Source organism: Vigna angularis, chromosome 1 (assembly GCF_016808095.1).
Source record: "Vigna angularis cultivar LongXiaoDou No.4 chromosome 1, ASM1680809v1, whole genome shotgun sequence".
Classification (NCBI taxonomy): domain Eukaryota; kingdom Viridiplantae; phylum Streptophyta; class Magnoliopsida; order Fabales; family Fabaceae; genus Vigna; species Vigna angularis.
In genome coordinates this window covers 4,003,224-4,024,900 of record NC_068970.1, presented here as the reverse complement: position 1 = coordinate 4,024,900, position 21,677 = coordinate 4,003,224, and the positions used below count along the sequence as shown (strand labels likewise).

The 21,677-nt window shown below is 29.7% G+C and overlaps 2 protein-coding genes across 2 annotated transcripts; both read left to right on the top strand.

The window, feature by feature from the left end:
* The first annotated feature begins 328 nt into the window (after nucleotides 1–328).
* Nucleotides 329–3,699, top strand: LOC108347309 (protein NRT1/ PTR FAMILY 4.5). The gene is made up of 7 exons (XM_017586479.2): nucleotides 329–569; nucleotides 654–889; nucleotides 1,119–1,212; nucleotides 1,317–1,534; nucleotides 1,848–2,270; nucleotides 2,343–2,467; nucleotides 2,605–3,699. The coding sequence occupies exons 2-7, from the start codon at nucleotides 887–889 to the stop codon at nucleotides 3,530–3,532; spliced, it is 1,791 nt and encodes a 596-aa protein (XP_017441968.1). The 5' UTR covers nucleotides 329–569; nucleotides 654–886; the 3' UTR covers nucleotides 3,533–3,699.
* A 4,547-nt stretch (nucleotides 3,700–8,246) lies between these two features.
* Nucleotides 8,247–13,583, top strand: LOC108347320 (pectin acetylesterase 10). The gene is made up of 12 exons (XM_017586490.2): nucleotides 8,247–9,100; nucleotides 9,374–9,456; nucleotides 10,264–10,393; nucleotides 10,525–10,598; nucleotides 10,714–10,800; nucleotides 10,889–11,013; nucleotides 11,140–11,200; nucleotides 11,749–11,802; nucleotides 12,008–12,085; nucleotides 12,324–12,429; nucleotides 12,577–12,722; nucleotides 13,082–13,583. The coding sequence occupies exons 1-12, from the start codon at nucleotides 8,890–8,892 to the stop codon at nucleotides 13,187–13,189; spliced, it is 1,263 nt and encodes a 420-aa protein (XP_017441979.1). The 5' UTR covers nucleotides 8,247–8,889; the 3' UTR covers nucleotides 13,190–13,583.
* The last annotated feature ends 8,094 nt before the right edge of the window (nucleotides 13,584–21,677 follow it).

The following is a 21,677-nucleotide window of genomic DNA, read 5'->3' as shown; positions in this document are numbered from 1 at the left end:
AATTTTTATTGTATATTTTTCTTTATCCAGGTAGAATTTCAATGTTGGGTTTAGAACCGACTTATATAGTCTATTTCTAACATAAGAAAAAACCTTTTTTAGCCAGAGTACAAAGACTTCTTACACTAGTGAATCCCTTTTATAACATGTTAGGATTGGAAAACATATTTAATCTTATTTTGATTTTGATTAGTTATCATCGATACAGTAATTTTATTTTAGTAAGTGTTCTATTAGTATTACATGCGAATTTTCATTTAGCAAGTATATTTTGTACACTACAGATTTCTTTAATTTATTATTTACACACATATGACAGTTGTTATTAGAGCTGTAAATATCACAATGCATGAAAGTTAAGAGAAGAGATAAAAGATGCACTGTTGCATAATAGAGATGGGAGGCTCTGATATTAACGATGTTGTTGGATCACTTCTGCTTTGTTTTGTCAGCAATGAAACATTTATAGTTTGGTGCAGTTTATGGGCGGACAATGTTATCAATCAGATCAAACCTCAAAAAATTCCAAAACTACCTTTAGCATATGTTTGGCTTTAGCAAAGTCAGTGGTAGGTTTTGTCCAAGTTATCACATCATCATCATCATCACCATCTTTCTCTTAAAGATACTCTTATTTTTACTAATTTTTACAGCCGGTTTAGCATACTATGCCAACACTACCAGCCAATGGAGATATCCCTTCTTACAAAGCATTGTATGATTACTCATTAGCATGTTGTCTGTGTCACCCTTGTCATGAAAGCAACTGGGTGATCATTATAAATAAAGCACACTTTTCAAACGGATTGCACTACAAGCAAGCTTTCCTTCCTATTTCTCTCAGAGTTGTTGCTGCTTTCAAGCTGTAACATTCCATTCGAGAGTCATGGTAACTATCTGCATATTGCCTGCAATATGCAGTTTTAGACTTTGCCTGTATAAGGGTTCACAGTTTTCTGGTTCATATATATTATACATTATCCACATCCCTTTTGTTATCTGTTTATCTTTGGCTCATTCAAATAGTTCAAAAATGATTCTGCATGCTCATTAACAAATCAGATCACTCTTAGATGTTTATTCATTTGGTTAATTGAATGCGATGTTTTACACTGAAGGATTTGAAAGCTGAGGATAAGGTGGGAGATGTTGAGTACCAAGCAGATAAGACTACGAGACAAGGAGGATATAGAGCCACATATTTCATCTTTGGTGGGTAAACTATGTTCTCCTCATTCAGCTTTTTTTAAAACTTTCTTGAAGTAAATTGGAATAGTCTGTTTAACAAAGGCAAATTCATTGGTTTTTTACTGCAGCAATGATGTTGTTAGATAACATAGGCTTTGTGGCCAACATGGTGAGCTTGGTTTTATATTTCATGAATGTCATACATTTTGACTACTCTGGATCTGCAACCACCACAACAAACTTGTTGGGTACTGCTTTCTTGCTGACGGTTCTTGGAGGCTTCGTCTCTGATACTTATATGAATCGCCTCAACACTTGCATCCTCTTTGGCTTAATTCAATTGTTGGTAAAGTATAAACAACTGAGCTGCTTAGTTTTAATTTCAGGGTCAAAACTTAAATACTTGAAATACAGAAATGCTACAAATATATCTTTTAATGTACATTTTTCAACACACATTTCATATGTACTTGATGGGAAATATACTGTATGAAAGAAATTAATTGAGATTTTGAATTAAAAGTGGTGTGAACTTCTTCTAATGTGAATTAGATTCATGTCATGCTAAGTTTATGTAATCTTTATACCAATAAATAGACCCATCAAAAGGAAAAGTAAGTTTTCCTCATTGAGTTAATCTTGATATTTTTGAATTGCAGGGATACTCCCTACTTGTGATTCAATCTCACGACCAGAAACTTCAGCCTGATCCATGTTTAAAATCAAGATGTGTGCATGGCACAAAGGCTTTGCTCTTTTACGCTTCAATATACTTGCTGGCACTTGGTGGTGGTGGAATCAGAGGCTGTGTACCTGCTCTTGGAGCTGATCAATTTGACGAGAAGAAACCAAAAGAACGCGTACAACTAGCCAGTTTCTTCAATTGGTTCTTGTTTAGCATTACAGTTGGGGCCAGCATAGGAGTCATCTTTGTAGTTTATGAGAGCACAGAACGTCATTGGTACATAGGTTTTATCATGTCTCTCACATGTTCAGCTGCTGGTCTTCTTTGCATTGTCTCGGGAAAGAAATTCTATCGTACCAGGGTGCCAGGAGAGAGTCCATTGTTAAGTGTTTTACAGGTCTCTGCATTCCCCTCCATGTTTCATTGATATTCAAGTTCTTTCAAGTTTCATTTGAGATTGTTCTTGCAGGTGCTGGTGGTCACAATAAAGAATTGGAGGGTGAAAGTACCCGTGGATTCTGATGAGTTGTATGAAATGCAAAGCCATGACTCTAACTTCATGAAAAAAATCATCCCTCACACTGACCAATTCAGGTTGGACTTTCTACTATCTAAATGGTTTCTGCTATACTAATTTGAGTTTTTTAAACAGTGAACTACTTCAAGAGGCATTTTGTAGCACTCATATGCAAGAGAAACGCATATTTAATACTTGTTTTGTCCACAAACAGTGTTCTAGATAAAGCTGCTGTTCTACCTGAAGGCATGGAGGCAAGGAAATGGAAAGTCTGCACAGTGACACAAGTTGAAGAAGTGAAGATTCTGACAAGGATGATGCCTATTCTTCTGAGTACCATCATCATGAACACGTGCTTAGCCCAGTTGCAAACCTTCTCCATCCAACAAGGAACCCTGATGAACACATACATCGGCAAACTTAAAATCCCAGCAGCTTCCATTCCCATAATTCCTTTAGTATTCATGACCCTTTTGATACCTGTCTACGAATTTGTTTTTGTACCTTTAGTGAGGAGAATCACCGGTCACCCCAATGGAATAACAGAGCTACAGAGAGTTGGGGTTGGCCTTGTTTTGTCAGCAATCTCAATGGTGATAGCAGGGATGATAGAAGTGAAGAGGAAACACGAATTCAATGATCACAATGAGCACCGTATCAGCCTCTTCTGGCTCTCTTTCCACTACGCAATCTTTGGCATAGCTGACATGTTCACACTGGTGGGGTTGTTGGAGTTTTTCTACAAAGAAGCTCCTCATGGCATGCGTTCTCTTTCCACTTCATTTTCTTTTCTTTCCTTATCCATTGGTTACTTCTTGAGCACAGCTTTTGTTGAGCTCATCAACTTGGTAACTGGTAGAATCGGAAAGAGCAAGAAAGGGTGGCTAGAGGGACGTGATTTGAACCAAAACCATGTCGAATTATTCTACTGGTTCTTGGCTATACTCAGCCTCCTTAACTTTCTCGTTTATCTGTTGTGTGCAAAGTGGTACAAATACCAAAGCAGTGTACCATTTGAGGAGAAGGGAATGTTGCAGAAAGATCCAGCACCTCCTAACCATGAAAACATGTCTGCTAGCTTTGTGTCCTCACTCCAAAACACTGCCTCCAATGAAGAAGATACACGACAAAGGTTTCACTGATCAGAAACTATTGTATAGTTTAAACTCTATGGATTCACTTTCTAATCACGCCATCCCAATTAATTTATGCATGAGACTGTTATATTTTTACAATTTATTAAACAAATAATAATGTGTCATGTAAACAATGTTCAAGATCATTGTTGTTACCATGATGTATTTATCGTGTCCACTATAAATAAAACAGTTTAATAATTTTTAAATACATTCAAACATTATTTATATTGAATTTATGGAAAGATTACTGAAAAAATATAACACTAATAAAATTTAAAATAAAAAGTTGATTGATCTTCTGATTTATAAATAATTCTTTTTTATTTAATATGAAACCTAGTCTTGTATTTAAATTGTCAATTATGCATATATGTTGAGTTAGATTTAAAATAATAAGATTACTAATGATTTTAGAAGTTATATGTTTTGACAGACATATTCAATTATATCATAGAGCACGTTATATACTATTGAAATTATCGGATTTATATATCATAATGTATTTATTTTGTGTGAAATTTATTTTTCTATTGTTAAATAGAATTTATAGAAATATTTTTTTATCAAATTACTTTACGGGCTTTCTAGTGGACTTACCATCATTTTCTTTTGGGCTTTGTAATGCAGATGGAATGTTTCTTTCTCACCCTTATATTTCAAAAATATCTTTTTTTTAATAATGGATTTCAAAATTCATTAAAGTTTTGAAAAAAAATTTAACAGATTTTAAAAATTATTAAAAAAAATTCAACTAATTTTGAAATTTGTTAAAAAAAATTCTTAAACAGATTTTAAAATTCGAGATTTTTTAAAAACTTTAACATATTTCGAAATTTGTTAAAAGTTTATAAAAATTTTTAATAGATTTTGAAATTTAAGAATTTCTTTTAACAAATTTTGAAATTTATTGAGGAAAAGTGAAATGTAAGATTTTTTGAAATAAATGGAATTAAAAAAAATGTGGGGTGCAGAAAGAAATGTAGAAATATGGGGATGGCAAATATGTGAGCCCATCTTATTTATTATGTAATTGTTGTAGCGCATTCATCGCCGATTGATTCATTAATTATTCTAAGACGGTGTGGCTAATGATATTCACGTGACCTCAAATTAAAGCTGGCTACAAACTTTTTAAAGAAAAAGTGTGTTTTCTTTTAAGAAAAAAAAAACAATTTCAATAATATTTTAAGTATTATTTAATAGTAATTTATAGTATTTAAAATAGTTTACATTCTCCCACTTAAATAATATTAAAAAAAAGAATAAACTATGATAACCATTTGGAAAATAGAAAACATGTCGGCCATTAATATAAAAAGAACAAAAAATTTAAAAAGTTGTGAGAGACATCTGTAAAATAAGTCAGGAAAATATTTCTTCATAATAAAATTACATATTTTCATACTCTTTGCAAACTGAATACTTCAAAAGTTTTAATTAAACTCATGTGAATTATTTTAAATCTAAATATAATGTTTTTTATAACAAACAAATATTTGACATCAAAATGTTTTATATAATAATAACTCAGTATAGAAAATTTTAAAAACATGATGTCATGATGTCACAATGACATAGAAGTATTTTTTATAATATAAAAGTAAAAAACAAAGTTTAAACCACTTAATTGACGACATACTATGTTTTATAACATGTTTTCTTTTTCATATCAATCACCTTTGCATTATTTTAAGGATAATGATTTTAAAGAATTTATCACATATTTGCATAGGTATCTTTTCAGTATATCCTAATACAATCAAAGAATTACACGTGACCAACTATCACAATGAATTTGGATTACCTATACCAATAAATGCATCTTTAAGGTCCTCTTTATCAAGGTGATTATTCAACATTAATTTTGTTTAAATCAAAAAGGTTAATCCAACAACTAAAATAAATGCAATCCATACATAAAACAAAAATTAAGTAGTTTTTTTCATGTCAAAGTATATTTTAAAAAATAATCAAACATGTCATCAAACTTAATTTGAAATTCTTTTAATAGAAAGCCAAACATAAACATGATAGAAGCTAAAAAAGGCAAATATAGATATTAAATGTATGGCTTTTAAATATAAAGTCTAAAGGATGAAATTTGTAAAACTATAAATATTAAAAGCGTCAACAAGTTTATTTACACAACGAATTAAAACATGTTTAAATACAAAACAAAAATGTTAAAATGACTTAAAATACAAACATAAACTTTTTAGTTTCAACTAGTGTTAAAAGTATCCTTTTAATAAAGATAAAGTAACTTTCACTTAACATTAAACTATTTTCTTGAAAATTTAGCTCATGAACACATATTGAAATCTAATATGTTCGTACAAATTATTTTAGAGAATTTTTAGAAAAGAAAATAAAAAATAAACTTGATTAACATTAATTTATGTTTAAATTAATTTGTAAGAAAATCACATCCATTTTCTACATCTTTTATCTTTCAATTTGTTTATAAAATAAAAATTCATAAAGAAATTTTTCTTTTTTTTACTTTCTATAACTTATTTTTTTAAATTTCTCCTGGCGTATCCATAAATGAAGTAGTGGTCACTATTCACTATATGGCCATTGTGATATGCTATATTCGTTACGAAGTCACAATCACAATATGAGTATGGTTCAATTATTTTAGGTTAAAAATGTAGACAAGAAAGGGGAAAATTGAGGGGGAAGAATGAAGACATTATGTCCCAATCATTACATTATTAATGTTTTCTGCCTTTTCTAATTAAGATTTCAAATATGACTTTGTAATTTTTTATCTTAAAATGCTAAATCTATTAGTAGAGAAATCATAAATGATCTATCCCAAGTCTTCCATTCTCTTAAAGGAATATTGTACGAAAAAAAAAATAGAATAAAAGCGTGAATTTTTAAGTATAAGTAAAATGCAATATAAAGTTAAAAAAAATACTACAAAAATTTCAAAATTTAGTTTAAGAAACTCGTGTAAAAACTGTTATTGAAAATGACTTTATGATGAATTATTTATATCTGTTCTTGTTTTTTTTCCGTTCTCTTATGTATATAGTAATCTATATGCAATAATGCATGTATTATTTGTATACAAAATAGTTTTATAACTGTACTATGTATCTATTTTATATAAATATGTATAACAATATATAAAAATCATTTTTCTATAAAATTAGGCAAACGTAATTTTTTTATAGTTATATTATTTAGTATTTTCATTCTTTCGTGACAGTCCTATTTATTGTAAAATGATAATCTAACATGCTCACTATTTTTCTCACATTATCTATCGCCACCGCATGCAATAGACAGTAATTTAAAAAACCTTCAAATTTTGTATATTATAATCTAGCCTGTTATAGAAAAAGAAAGTAAATCTAAAAACTACTAAAAATTTGAAATTTATTTAGTTATTTCATTAAGTTAGTATATAATAATAATAATAATAATAATAATATTATTATTATTTACTATTAATATTATTATTTTGTATTTGTATTTAACTTTTAAATTTATAAAATGAAAGTGGTAGAAGCACTAATATTGAAGTTTCTTCTGAATTTTATATTTTGCAATATATCACAAGTTTAAATGTAAGTCATATGAATGTTCCATTAATGCAGAGAGAGAAAGAGAAAAATGATTCAGGATAATGGGAAGGTGTAGGATAATTTTGAAATAAAAGAAAATAGTGGAGAAGTGTATAGTACTTTTGGAATAAAAGAAAATAGTGGAAAGTGAAGAAACACTTGGAGTTGGAGTGATGGAGGGAGAAACACCCTATTTAGTATTAAAGTTATTAATTTTACCATAATATTAGTTATATTTTATTTTCTATTAATTTTATCCACAATAATAAATATATAATCTTATCTCTTCATTTATTAAAACATTTTTTTATCTCTTAAATTATTTACAAACTTTTATAAATTATACTTTTAAATTCTTTTACTTTCATTTTCAAATTCTTAAAAAAATAATATTATTATTTTATCTTTTATTCTTTTTCAAATTCATCCGTTCAGTCTTTCTCCAGTATATTTTAAAAACAAGTATGCCATATCTATCATGTATCTTTATAAGATTTTGGTTACTAAACCAATAAATAAATGTATATAAAGTACATAGACATATGAAATATGTATCATAACTTACTAAAATTATTTTCTCATTTTTTAATCAACGATTTCAAAATCCTCAAACGATGATTTACCTTCAGAAAGGAACGATTTGAAAAAGAAAAGCCGATGCTTGATTGATAAGAAAGTTTTTGTTCACAAACATTCGCTACATTGGAAGAAAGAATGTAGCATAAAAGAGTTCTTGAGCATTTGAAGGTGATATTTTTATTTGAACAGAGACATCTTGAATCTGGGTTCCTCAAACACTAACGTGTTCAAGATTTGAAAAAGAACCAAACTATTATTAAATGTGCTGAAGTCCCGTGGTCCTAAAAGAATCTTAAATGGTATGCGGTACCACCAAAATAACAGGAACAGAACAAGGTGACAGATACACGGAGAGAAGTAGAGAGAGTAAAAATATTGATTTCATTAGTATTGATACGTAGATATGAGTGTAAGTTTAGTAAAAATAATGAAGCAGTGACAAAAACTTACGAATACAATAAGTTAAAGTTCTGAATTACTTGGTTAAAGATTGGATATAAAATAGAAAGAAAATGAAGATAGAATAAAATAATTGTTATGAGTGCTGAAATTGTGATGGGATTTTGCACAACTCATGAGAGCAGAGGGCCCAGAGTTTCAACAGTGTGAGAATGATGGGAGTGAGGTACAGCTCTGGCCAGCCTCCTCCTCTCACGTTTCATGTCGGTGCTCTTTTCTTCACATTCCTTACCTTCTCTTTGCCTTCACTTTCTAAACTACAACCTTAGTTCCTCTCACTCACTCCTTCATTATCTATACTTTCATTTCATTCATGTGATTGCCATTATTTACTCTCTCAATGAATTTCATTCCTTTCTTGCTTGTTTCTTGGACTTTGTTGTTTATCATTTCCATTTTTTTTTTCAATCCTAAAACTGTGTCCCACCTTTCTATGTTTTCTATTTAAGCTCCCTCTGTGTTTTCTTGCAGCTATTATTGCTGCATTCATTGTTACTTTATTACCCAAGCAGAAAGCTTCCTTATTTATCTTATCATTTCCTTTCCCCGATTTCACTTTGACAATTTCACACCCTTTGGAAAAAAGTTTGCCTTTTTGTTTCTCCCTCTCTCCCAAAAGAATATACTTCTTCTCCATTCTCTTCTTTCCCTCCAACTACACTCTCTTGAACTCTTCCTTTTCATGCTTAAAGTTCTAGTGAAGCAGCCTTTTTAGTTGCCACTGTGTTTTTGTTTCTGTTGGCAATGAGCCAAAGAGGCAAGAGTTTTGGAGGCATGAAGCTGCTGAAGCAGAGGATGGTTTTGTTTGTGGGGTTGGCGATATTGAAATGGGTAGAAGGCATGGAGGATACTAATGTGACAGATATAGATATGCTATATGTCAACGGAAGAGGATTCTACAGACCTTTGATGGTTGGGCTTACACTTATTAATGGTGCTGCTGCTAAAGGAGCTGGTATTCATTATTTCTTCACATATGCTTGCTTTCTTTGGAACTAATCTGGTAGATCAAATAAATGAGGTCATCAATGGTTGTTTTGTTCATTTGGTGCCTTTTTTCAGAAGCATACAAATTTAGACATTGGGCCTACATGCTTCATGAACTTAAAACTGAGAAGGATGAAGAAACGTGTTCTTTGTTTCTAAAACACAGCTACTAATAACCTTTACTGGTTTTGATTGAGATCTGAAAATTATCATATAGCGTGATTTTTGTTCTTTTGTGCAGTCTGCCTGGATGGATCATTACCAGGTTACCACTTCCATCGGGGATATGGTTCGGGATCAAACAGTTGGCTTATACAATTGGAGGTATGTGAGACTCCTGAACTTTGAACTGGGTGCACCAAAGACGGAACATAATGGTTTTTCTTTTGTTACTGACTACGATCATCCTTTTCATTTTTTTTTTCTGACAGTTTCTTGATAAAAGTGGTCATGGACTAATTGACCAGAAAGGCTATGCTAATGCAATCTTAAATTGATTCTTGAGCACTACTTAATTATTGTAAAGCTGCATATAATCTTCCCCTTCTTTCTTCATCACTATATGTTGGTAAAGTTGGAGCTTTGCTTGCCCTGTTAAAAAATATACAACGTATTTAGATGTCAAGAAGATCCTCAGTGGTGTTTGGTTTATGACATGCAACTTATTTTTTTTATCCATTCCTTACCTTTCCATGCAAGTAAATAATGCACCGATTAACAACCCACCTGGAAATCAATGCACAGGCAATATGGATTACCTTTCTAAATACTTTGGATAATGTATTGGATATGATTATGGCACTAAGCCAAACATAATTTTGAAGTTGGAATTAGAAATTTCAACCAATACTCTTTCTAACGTACAAGGATGTGTAAGGATCTTCCATATAGCATGTGGAGTTACGGAATTTAGCATTTCGCTGTGATGACTGTAGATTATAATTTTTCTTATTATTGGTGGCACTTATTTTGGAATCTGAGAGATTTTGCCGATACCATTTTTTTGGGCATCTTCATTGGCTTAATTCTCATGCACTGGACAAAACGGTGTATTGATGTAACTATAGGAAACTTGTAATATCCTGCTGATCTGTTGAGTCATAATAATTTCAGTAAATCTTTTGGTGACAGGGAGGAGGCTGGTGTGGAACTATAAAAAATTGTCTTTACAGTAAGAAAACACGTCATGGTTCTTCATTCTTTATGGAAAAACAGATACCATTTATTGGGATATTGAGCAACAAAGCTGAGGAAAATCCAGGTTACAATTGTCAGACTCAACAGCATTGCATATACACGCACATAACAGATGTTTATACCTGTCCATTCTTATTACTCTTCATTTCTAAGTAGAAATTAGCTTCATCTTTCTTTTGATGATTATATTTTCAGATTTTTTCAATTGGAATAGAATAAAAATCCGTTATTGTGATGGGGCATCATTTAGTGGGGACAGTCAAAATGCGGTAACTGTTCCAGCTCGTTTTCAACATTAAGTTCCTCCTGAAGTCATACACTCTGTTATGTAGGGTTGATGGTGAATGTGGTTGAATTAATACCAAATTCATCTTTGTTCCACAGGGAGCAGGATTATATTTCAGAGGGCAACGCATTTGGCAAGCTGCTATGGAAGATCTAATGTCAAAAGGAATGCACTATGCCAAACAGGTTTCCCTCTAGCCTCTGATAATTTCAGGAAAAGAAAATTGCTGCCTGGTTTCCTTTTGATATTATCTATGTTTTTTTTCTTTTTCAGGCTCTTCTATCTGGATGTTCCGCAGGAGGTTTAGCTGCCATTATACATTGTGATGAATTTCGGGAATTGTTTCCCAGAACCACAAGAGTAAAATGCCTGAGTGATGCTGGATTGTTCCTTGATTCGTAAACATCATCCAATGAACTTTCAATTCAAATGTGTTATTTGTTGGATCTGGTCATGAATCTTAGTTCTGATTAGTCCATTTGCTTTAGGAGACAAAATAAACATCTTGAGTTGTATTGTTGCAGTGTTGATGTGTCTGGCCGTCGCAGCTTGAGGAATTTGTTTGGGAGTGTGGTCACCTTACAGGTCTTTACTCATTTGAATATTTAATGGTGTTGTCTTTCTGTTTCTATTATGTTATAGATATAGTAAAATTTGGTGAATCAGATAACTTCATAGCAGAAAACAGAATGTCATGAACTCCAAACAATTGTTTGCCCCAAGCCTGAACCACGAATAATCTCAAATTTTAATGCTGCTTGGAGACTGTCTCAAATCACTATGTTGTAGAACATTTTATATTGCCTTTGCACACCAGAGAAACAATGACAACAACATTTGGTCAGACTGAAACGAGTTTCTTCACTGTTAAATAAGTACAACCAACAATAATATTATGATTGTAAGAAGATTCATGCTCACTGGTCAATCAGAAACTTCAGCTCTGCTCCTCCCATACGAGGAAGGAAAAGAGTAAAGATGTAATAATAATGCCTTATAATTGATAATCACCTTGTTGTGGAAATTTGTTTCAGTTTCCTGTAGGATGCTTTCAGTAACTTCTGATTGCTTGATTATTAGCAATGCATGCATGTAAAACAACAAAAGTTAATTGATGCATCTTTGCATGACAGGGAGTGCGAAACAGCCTTCCAAGAAGTTGCACCAGTCGCCTCAATCCAATTTTGGTAACTACTATTACTGTCATTCAAGATTGTGAAATTACACGACTGGTCTAATCAAATTCTGGTTATGTTACTTGAGATGAAATATATTTTATTAAAATGGGGCATAATATGATGGAATACTAGTATTGTTATCATCATTTGTTCTTTTCAATGCAGAGGCATCTCTTAATATTTGTTCTTACTCTTTTCTGTATTATATTGTCAGTGCTATTTTCCTCAGCACTTAATTGCCAGTGTTAGGACACCACTGTTTCTTCTCAATGCAGCTTATGATACTTGGCAGGTAAGTTCCTTTCACCATATGAAAATTTTCCCATGACAAAAATTCTTGTTTATATTGAGAGCAACATTTCATGAGCTAGTTAGTTTCTTATCACTTGTGGAGTATGGTTTGTGAATGACTTTGAAGCATGGAATTTCATGTTTTGTGAATGACTTTGACCCTTATTGTTATGTGTGACGAGCATGCTTCAGATTACTGGTCTGAAAGGCTAATAGATGATTATTTGAACTTTTTTCAGATTCAAGCCAGTCTTGCTCCACCATCTGCTGACTACCGATGGAACTGGTATGAATGCAGAAAAGATTATGCACGTTGCAGTGCACCACAGATACAGTATCTTCAAGGTAATTGATTATAAGTTTCAACGGTTGTTTTTATTTACTTTTTACTCCTTGTAAATTTTCTGTCACTGGAGTAGCATTTCCGTGATTTCAATTGTTTTCAGTATGGTTACTAATTGGTAGCAACATCATGAACTTTGAATAAAACAGGTTTTCGAAATCAGATGCTTAGATCTACAAGAGCCTTCTCACGGTCTTACAAAAATGGGCTATTCATAAATTCATGTTTCGCACATTGTCAATCAGAAAGACAAGATACGTGGTTTGCTCGTGATTCTCCTCGTATAGGAAACAGAGTACGTCTTTCCTAATTAATCTTTCGTAAATAAATCATGATGTTGCTTTTATCAATTTTAAGGAAGAGTTATACTAAGATTAGTTCATCGGAGTGACAATACAATCAGTAGATTTTAACTTCTCCATGTTTTGTTATGTGCCTATACTTTATCACAGTTCCAACCGTTAATTTGATAGTCCAAGATCATTAGTCTCACTTTATATTCTAAAACAAAGATTTGAAATTTGTTTTAATTGTTCATATCCATCTCATGAATTGTTTAAAGGTTTTTTATTTAATATTGAATTTCATTATATTTTGGTTGTTGTTTTAAGGTTTGATGTCAGCCATCTAATGTTTGTCTAAAACTACAAGCAGGGAATCGCAGAGTCTGTTGGGAACTGGTTTTTTGACCGAGTTAGTGTCCAGGCTATTGGTTGTCCTTACCCTTGTGACAAAACCTGCCATAATTTGGTTTTTAAGTGATCACGGCTCAAGTCTTATTCTTTCAAAAAATTTATTCTGCTCCTATATTGCACACAAGCAGCCATTGGGATCTGAAGAAGAAAGACATTGCCAGAAAAAGCTATATTCATTCAATTTTATTTTTTTTCAAGTAGATTCAGGTTCCTTTCTCTGGAACTTCCAACCATGGAGTGTGTTCCAAACGAGTAAGTTGTTTTCTGTCTCTTCCCTCTTCGATTCTCATTACACAGTATTCTCTCCAATGGATGAAACAACTTTCATCTTTTATAGTCAAAATATACTGTATAAATGACTGCAAATTTACTTTATAACTTCACTTTCTAAGAGTCCATAAAACTATTATGGATTTGCGATTACACTCTTATTTTATACCATTTAAGGTTCTTTCTCTCTCTCTGGCATAGTTTTTAAACTTCACTAAGTAGACTCCTAAGTCTCACGAATTATGCATATGTTTAAATCTTATTGCTATTTCTTTTTATTTTGTTTTAGGATAATAAAAGGATAGAAAACCAAATTTTAGAGGTTTTCAAATTTGCTAATTTTCGTATTTATTTCATTCCGTATTTGCCTTCTAGCGTGTCGCTGTGCTGGTTTTCATTATACATGTTGGGATGTGGGTTTTCTTTTTCATTTATATAATAAATTGTTACTGAATGGGTTAGTTTGCATTTAGCTTTTTAAAGAAATGTTTATTTCAAGAATAAGTATTTTTTATTTTAATAAGTGTTTTTTTTTTCTATGGCTTAAATAAGTAATTATTTTAAAAATATTTGTTTTAAGTTCAAAGAAATTTATCCAATATCTTCCGTTGGTTAACACGCATATGAACTGGGCCATGTGGGTCGCCCGTTTAGCTTGTATTGGATTTGCTAGCAATCTGTTGGCTAGCCCAATGACACAAGTGTAATTTTCTTACATTTTTAACACCCTTATTTTAGACGTTATTTTTTTATATATTTAAAATAAAAATAATAATTAATTGGAGGGTGAAAGTTTGTCGTTAGAAATTGGTTTAAAATTACATTCATTCAATTAGGTTTTCATACATTTTATCATATAACATTATTCAGTTAAAAAATCATATAAAGAAATAATTGAAATGTGAATCCCACACGAGTCTCTAATACCCTCTGGAGGGTTACAAGAATCTTTCTCATTCCAAGGAGCATATCACTCCTGGAATTTTTCTCTTTTTTCTACCATGTTTGTGAATAGTCTATTGCTTAGTAACCAAAATTTAATTCTCTTTGTTACGTGGTTTAATATTACTGAAAAAAAAAATAATGTCTTTGAATATATCTATTTATTTTTAAAATTTAAGATCAAAATGTATATAAAAATGAATTTCAATTTCGTTTATAGTGTAGGTGTAGGAAGATATAAAAAAAGCGTAGATGAGAATGGTACTGCTTTTTGTTTTGAAAGGGACATGACAAAGGGAAAATGTCTATTCCTACCACGATCAAATTGCAAATGGAATTGCTAATTGTCCTGCGAGGATAAGAACAAGACAATTAAATTAAGGTAATAAAGCACAACAGCTGTAAGGAAAATGAAGTGCACAGTTGTACAATTAATAAGTAGGCAATTACTTTTAGATGTGGTGATCACTTTTTAAATCATAGTGTTTACAAAAAGATCAGTTAGCTGAAAATCACTGTCCACAATGAAATCTTGACATTAACTCACACACACCAAAACCAATTCCTTCAAATTCATAACTTCATTCCCAGACAAGCTACCATATGGGTTCAATCAAATGTTTAATTTTCCAGAAAAAACATAGCATAGAAGTGAGAACAGGAAAGTGAAGTATTTACTTTTGAACTCTTACCTTATGAATGTGAAACTTTGTTCGTATCTTAACTCGTTAAACAAGATAAGTTTATTGGGTTTGAAAAAGTGCGAAGTTTGATATGGAAATAAAGAACATGTTGGTGATTAAGGGGAAGAATGAAATTAGATGTTAAGTAGGTTGGTGTTTAGGGCAAACACAAAGGTGCAAGGATTGTGGTTTTGTATGTGACTTTTGAAAGTAAAGAGAAGAAAGGGGGAGATGAAATGTACATGCTTAAGCCACACACAAAGTGGTATGTGACAAAAAAATGATGAAATAAACAATACTATATACAGCATCAAAGAAAAGAGGGAGATGTCGAATTAAAGCAACATTGGGGGAACAACCCTTTCTTTTACCCTTGTTTTTAACAAACCGAATCTTAAATCTCACTATCTCTCTTTCGCTCCTTTCTTCAGGAATAATTTTGCTCCCTCATTTCCCCTTCTTGCTATTTCGTATGCAATTATGGTGTGGCAGAAGAAAAGTACTCCAAATTCATGCCATAGAAATACGCAACAGTAAGCAGATACAAACATTCTCATCATAGTGCCATCTTCCATAGGTGTAATGAAAAAGGAGCAAAAGGGGAAAGTGAAAAATGAAAGAACAAAGCGTTATTCTCTCTAGCTCTAGCTATGCCTACCTAACACAGAATTGGCGAAATCAAAGGTTATATATGTTTGTGTTATGTAATGAAGAATTAAGTTTCCCTGAAAGAGGGTTGAAGTTTTGATGTTAGTGAAAAATGGTGATTGGAGGGAAATGAGGTTGGCACATGGCTAGGCACATGGTTTTATATATTGAGAGAGAGAGAGAGAGTATTTGATTGCATGTTTGTTAAAGTTGGGCTCAAGTTCTGGCTTTTGAGATAAGAATTGGGAAATTGAATTAAGAAAAAGTTGTGTAGAGATTCGAAGGTATCAAAACTTGCCCAAATGAGATGGAAGACTATTTGTTGCTTCCAAGCTTCAAATTTTGTGTCCCCCTTAACTTCTTCTGCACCTTCTTTTCCTCTTTCCCTAATCATCGCTGCCTCATACCTTTCTTTTTCTGCTTAAATAATCACTATGGCTAACCACTTCAACACGCCTACATACACCTAATCATATATCTATTACATTTTTCTTTCATTTCAATATCACTTTTTTAGACGTCACATTCGTATGTTTATATGTGTTTTCATTCTATCTTTTTACAATTAATCTCACCTTATGCTATGTAAATATTAGGATTCCATGTACGAGTCTAAGTCTTACATTGGATAGAAATAAGAAAGTAGGGTATTATATAAAGATAAAAGACTCATTAACTCATTGTTTTAAGATTTTGGATAAAGAATAATGTCAATCCCTTATATGATTATACTTATATTTCATTGGTGTTTATGTCTCCTCGATGAACCTCGTCCTCGATAAACATGATGCAAAATTTAGGATATTTTTCAATTTGTGATTCTTGAGCCGACATAATAATAATAATTTATCAATAACTTAAACATGACTTCAGACTTGATCTCACACCCAAAACAATTATTATTCTCCATTTTTCAAAACAATTATTATTCTCCATTTTCATTTTATTATCATGTAAAAAAATACTTATTACTTAATTTTTCTATTCCAAATATTTCTTTCACAAGAAAAAAATAATATACAAAGAAACAAAGAATATAGTAAAAATAAAGATTATTTAGTGATGAAATAAAAAATGAAAAAGAAAATAGGTTATTATAATGATATTTTTTTAACTTTATTTATCATCATTCTATTTTATATATGTTGTTTGGCGTAACATTTCTTAAAAAAATAATTAAATATTTACTAAAAATATTAAAATATTTTTACACTTCTTCGTTTTATTCTTTGTAATAATTGAGAATTTGAATAAATAATGATTAAGCTTTTTTATAAGTATATCTAAGATGAACATATGAAGAGATATCAAAAGTTATTCTATAATATAATTTATCTGTATCTTGCAATGCATCCATGATTACTAAATAATACCTATTCTGGTCTGGTGATTTTAATCTTCATCTCCGTTTGTGATAAAATATAAGTAACTATATATTCACATCTTATTTACGTACAAAGTTAATAAATTAATTAAAGAATAAAATTTTATTTCAAAATTTCATTCTTATTTTTGAGAATGTAATTGATTTTCTTTATCTTATACAACATAATACTTTTATGGCATACATACTTTTGGAGGTGTTCATAAGATTCCATATTTGTCATCATAAATCTCTCACATAATTAGTTTGTGGTCAACAATGAAATAATTTAGATTACTCTGACTATGATTTAGGGTAATACTGCGTTGAAAGAAGTAAATCATAATCCAATTAAAAAAGTCATAAAAAACTGTGAGTTTCTTTTTGAATTAATCTCCATCTTATATAACTAACATGAGAAAGTATACATGATTTAATTTTCTTACCTTTTCTTTTCACTTTTTGATCAAATCAATAAACAACTCCTGAATTTTTGGGTACATCATTTTAACTCTCAAACGTATTTGTTTAACTGTTTTCAACTGTCGATTTTTCAGCCGACATATTAACAATAATTGATCAATTACATTCTTCCTTTCAAAACAATAATTATTTTGCTATGTTCCCATACTATTTTAATTTTATAATGTCAAAAATATGTTATTACTTGTTTTTTTCAGTTCCAATTTTTCCTTTTACAATTAAAAAATTGTTTCTCAAATGTGGAAAAATAGTAAAAAAAAAGAAAAATGAAAAATACAACAAAAACAATGATTATTTAGTAAAAAATTTAAAAAAATAGGAAAAATTATTTGTATTATAAAAATATATTTGATTGTTGTCGTTTTATGATAAGAAATTAAAACTTTAAAAAAAATTACACATCTTTTAATAGGTATTATTGGTAACAATAACGTACTTTGATCAATAATTTTGAACCACCAAAGTAACATACTTAGATTAAACTTGGTTTTAATATCTAATATTTATGTAAAATGATTAGTTTATTATCTACACATCTAAAAATAGCGTGAGTGAACTTATTTTCCTCTCACACAATAATGTATTACACTCATTCTACACGTGAATAAAGTATATGAAATAAGTCTACTTTCTTTAATCACAAACAATTTCTATCTTAGTAATTATTTTTTCAAAAATTAAAATCGTAACCTTAACTATAGTACTAATTATTATCAAAGTCAAAAGATATACGTGATAATTAAGAAACAGTTCTTCTATTAAAAAACAAATTTCATGTATTATTATTTGATTAACCTAACATTTGTAGTAAGATTATTGATGTAATACAATATTTATAATTGAGGAAACTAACTAATTAAATATTACATAATTACTTTTACTAGAATAATAATAGATTTCTTATTAAATTTAAATGAAATAAATAATGGCCAAGGTTTCTATAAATAAATCTAACTTCAGTATTTTTGTGAATATAAGAGATAATAATTAAGAGTTGTTTTATATTATAAATAGCTTACTGTTCGAAATATATCAATGATTATTGAACAGTACATTTTAGGTATTAGAATACTCAGGGTCTGAGTATATGGTATAATAATACTGGTCCTATATTCTATCCACAATCTATACATATAAAAAATTTAATATTCACTTTTGGTCCGTAGTTGATAACTTATATACTCATAATCATTACTCACTTTTTATTTACATAATAAATAAATAAAAGATTAACTTTTTTTACAGAATCTCATTCTTACTTCGATAATGTAGTTGATTTTTTTATCTTGTATATAATACGATCGAGCAACCTATAAGGCTATCCACTTTCAGTGAAAATTGTATACGTATTTACAAAATTTACTATACTTAACTTTACATGTTTGGCAGTACGTAGTATATATATTTGTTTAACTATAACAGAGACTTTTACATTATTGTTTAGACAAAACCAAGTTCAATTCTTTTATCCATTCATATATTAATTGTCAAATATTTATTTATGCACCAGAATCATTTCTTTCCAAAATTTGATCACATGTTGCATAAAAAATATATCTTATTTTAATAAAAATAGTTTTTCAAAACTTGAAATTTCACTCTTAAATAATCCAAAACAACAACAAAAATATTCAAATATAACTTTTAATATGGAAAACTCACAAAGATAAAAATCATGAGTCATCCAGACTAAAAAAATAGTTCCACAATGATCAATAAAAGACTACAAATGAGTTTTTATCAATTGTATAAAGTAGTGTAACACTTAGTCAAACAACAAAATAAGTTTGCAAATAAAGAAAAAGAAGATAAAGAAAACCTATAAATATGTAATGCAAACTGAATTTCTTTCAATTCAAATCTCGTATCAATGATCTAAACAGTCAAAATGAAGAACATAATGCTTCAAACTTGTCAAATTTTCAACATGATCCAAGAGGGAATGAATTGGAAGTTTCAATTTTTATAGTAGCAACTTAGTGAAAATTGTGAATAGATTTTTCCTTCTTTCTCTCTTTCAATGTTTTAGGATTCTAAATAGATTCTAACTCTACTTTTTGTGTCTCTTGTTTACTTTCAAGCTTCACTATGTTAAGTGAGAGATGAACTTCTTAATTTTTACGCTTTTTTTCCACATAGGAAGGAAGTTCAATACCAAATATGTTTTAATCATTATATCAACACTATTGTCATATATATAAACTTTTTTCAATTCCAATAACTTAGCATCCAAAACATCATGTATTTAATAATATCTCACATTAATATCTTTGAATCTAGAATAGAATAGAAAGTTGAATTCTTACAAAAATGAATGACATTATGATTATAAACAAACAATTAATATAGTAAAGAATATGAACAGATTTTTTTTTTCTTTCAATGTGTTAGGATTTTAAGTAAATTCTAACTCTATTTTTTTCTTTCTTACTTTCCAGCCTCCTTTCCACTAAATTAAAGGAGACGCGAACTTCTCAGTTTTTAAGTCTTTTCTTTCGCATGAAAAAAGAACCTAATACCTAATATCCAATATATATATATATATATATATATATATATATATATATATATATATATATATATATATATATATATATATATATATATATATATAACTTTAAGTTAAACATCAATAAAATTAAAAGGTAGATAAACATATTAGTTGGTTAACAAAAGCAATATTATTAGCTAGTAATTTTATTAATTCGATCTAATATTACATCTGTTTGAGAATGGAATCATATTTTTTTAATAAAAAATGGTTTTCATTATTGATACCAAAACTAAAACCGTAAAACAACCCACAGAATTACAGTAACTTGATGATAGTTAAGTATGAATTGATTAGGTAAAACATCACTGTTAGTTAATTCTGTGAGTTGGGTAAAGGAAAAACAGGGGATGTGAATATTTTTTATTGCTAACTTTTATACATTAAAAAAATATAAAAATATAAAATTTAAGTGCCTATGCTGGTCCCCCTGTATTGTATTGAATAAAAAACAGGTTAGTGGGATGAGTCATCATAAGATGGCCACGTGGCAAAATTTGTCGGATCAATTAAGGTTTGTTGATGGAAACATAAATGGCTCCGTGGGGCTTGTTTGGTAGAACCGTATTTAGATTGGCACGTCCTTAAGGAGAGCCTCTAAAGAGGTGTAATAATAATTGCTATGTTTTATTTTTTCCGATTAAACTATATTTATGATGCAATTGTGAAGGTTGATTAAGGGGTTGCATGGTCCATTTGGTTTTATTTTTGTTAATATGTGTGTTGAAAAGGAAAAAAGGTGAAAGGGTGGAAGTGTATAGTTTTTTACGAATTGGAATAATGATAATTAAAGGCAGAAAACGAAGAAACATGTAACAGAGAGAATTAAGTGTGTCTAGTCTGCAAATTCCAAAGAGGAGACTGCAACTTTAAATCATGTTTCTTTGTCTCACCATTTCTTTTCTTTCTCTTTATTCCATCTTTCATCCTCATACTCCCACTCCACACCTTCACTCTATTTAATAATAAGCTCTTATTATTAAGATTAAATCTTTTTTTCATTTTAAATTTATTATAAAAACTTTTATTTTATTCATAAAATAAATTATATAATATTTACTTCTTATATTTATAAAAATCTATATATATTAAAATAAATTATACCTTACTTCTTATATTTATAATATTTTATTTTATTATATATTTATAATATAAACATCATTTTCAATAAACAATGCATAAAATATTTTTTATATGACAAACAAACCACACTAAATTAAAATATATAATCTTTTAAATTTTCTTAAGAGATGTTTTACATTATTTTCATAAAATATAAGGATAAAACATTTTATAATGTTATTATGCTGCAATTTTTTTATTTCTTCTTTTATCATATAAAAAAATCTACTTTTTCTTTTCAATTTTAAGTTAAATTGACCCTTTTTTTTCCGTTATTTAATCATGCTTTTAACTTGTAAAGAGAGATTCAAATTCATACACCATTATTGACTTGTAGTACTAATCAAAATAGAAATATTATTATAACACCAAAAAATACCCTAATGTAATAAACGATGATAGTTTATTCCTGCCTTTGGCAAGAAAATACGCACGAAAAATGAGTCACCTAATTTACACAACTGTTATAGTTTTATACTATTTTTTAACATGG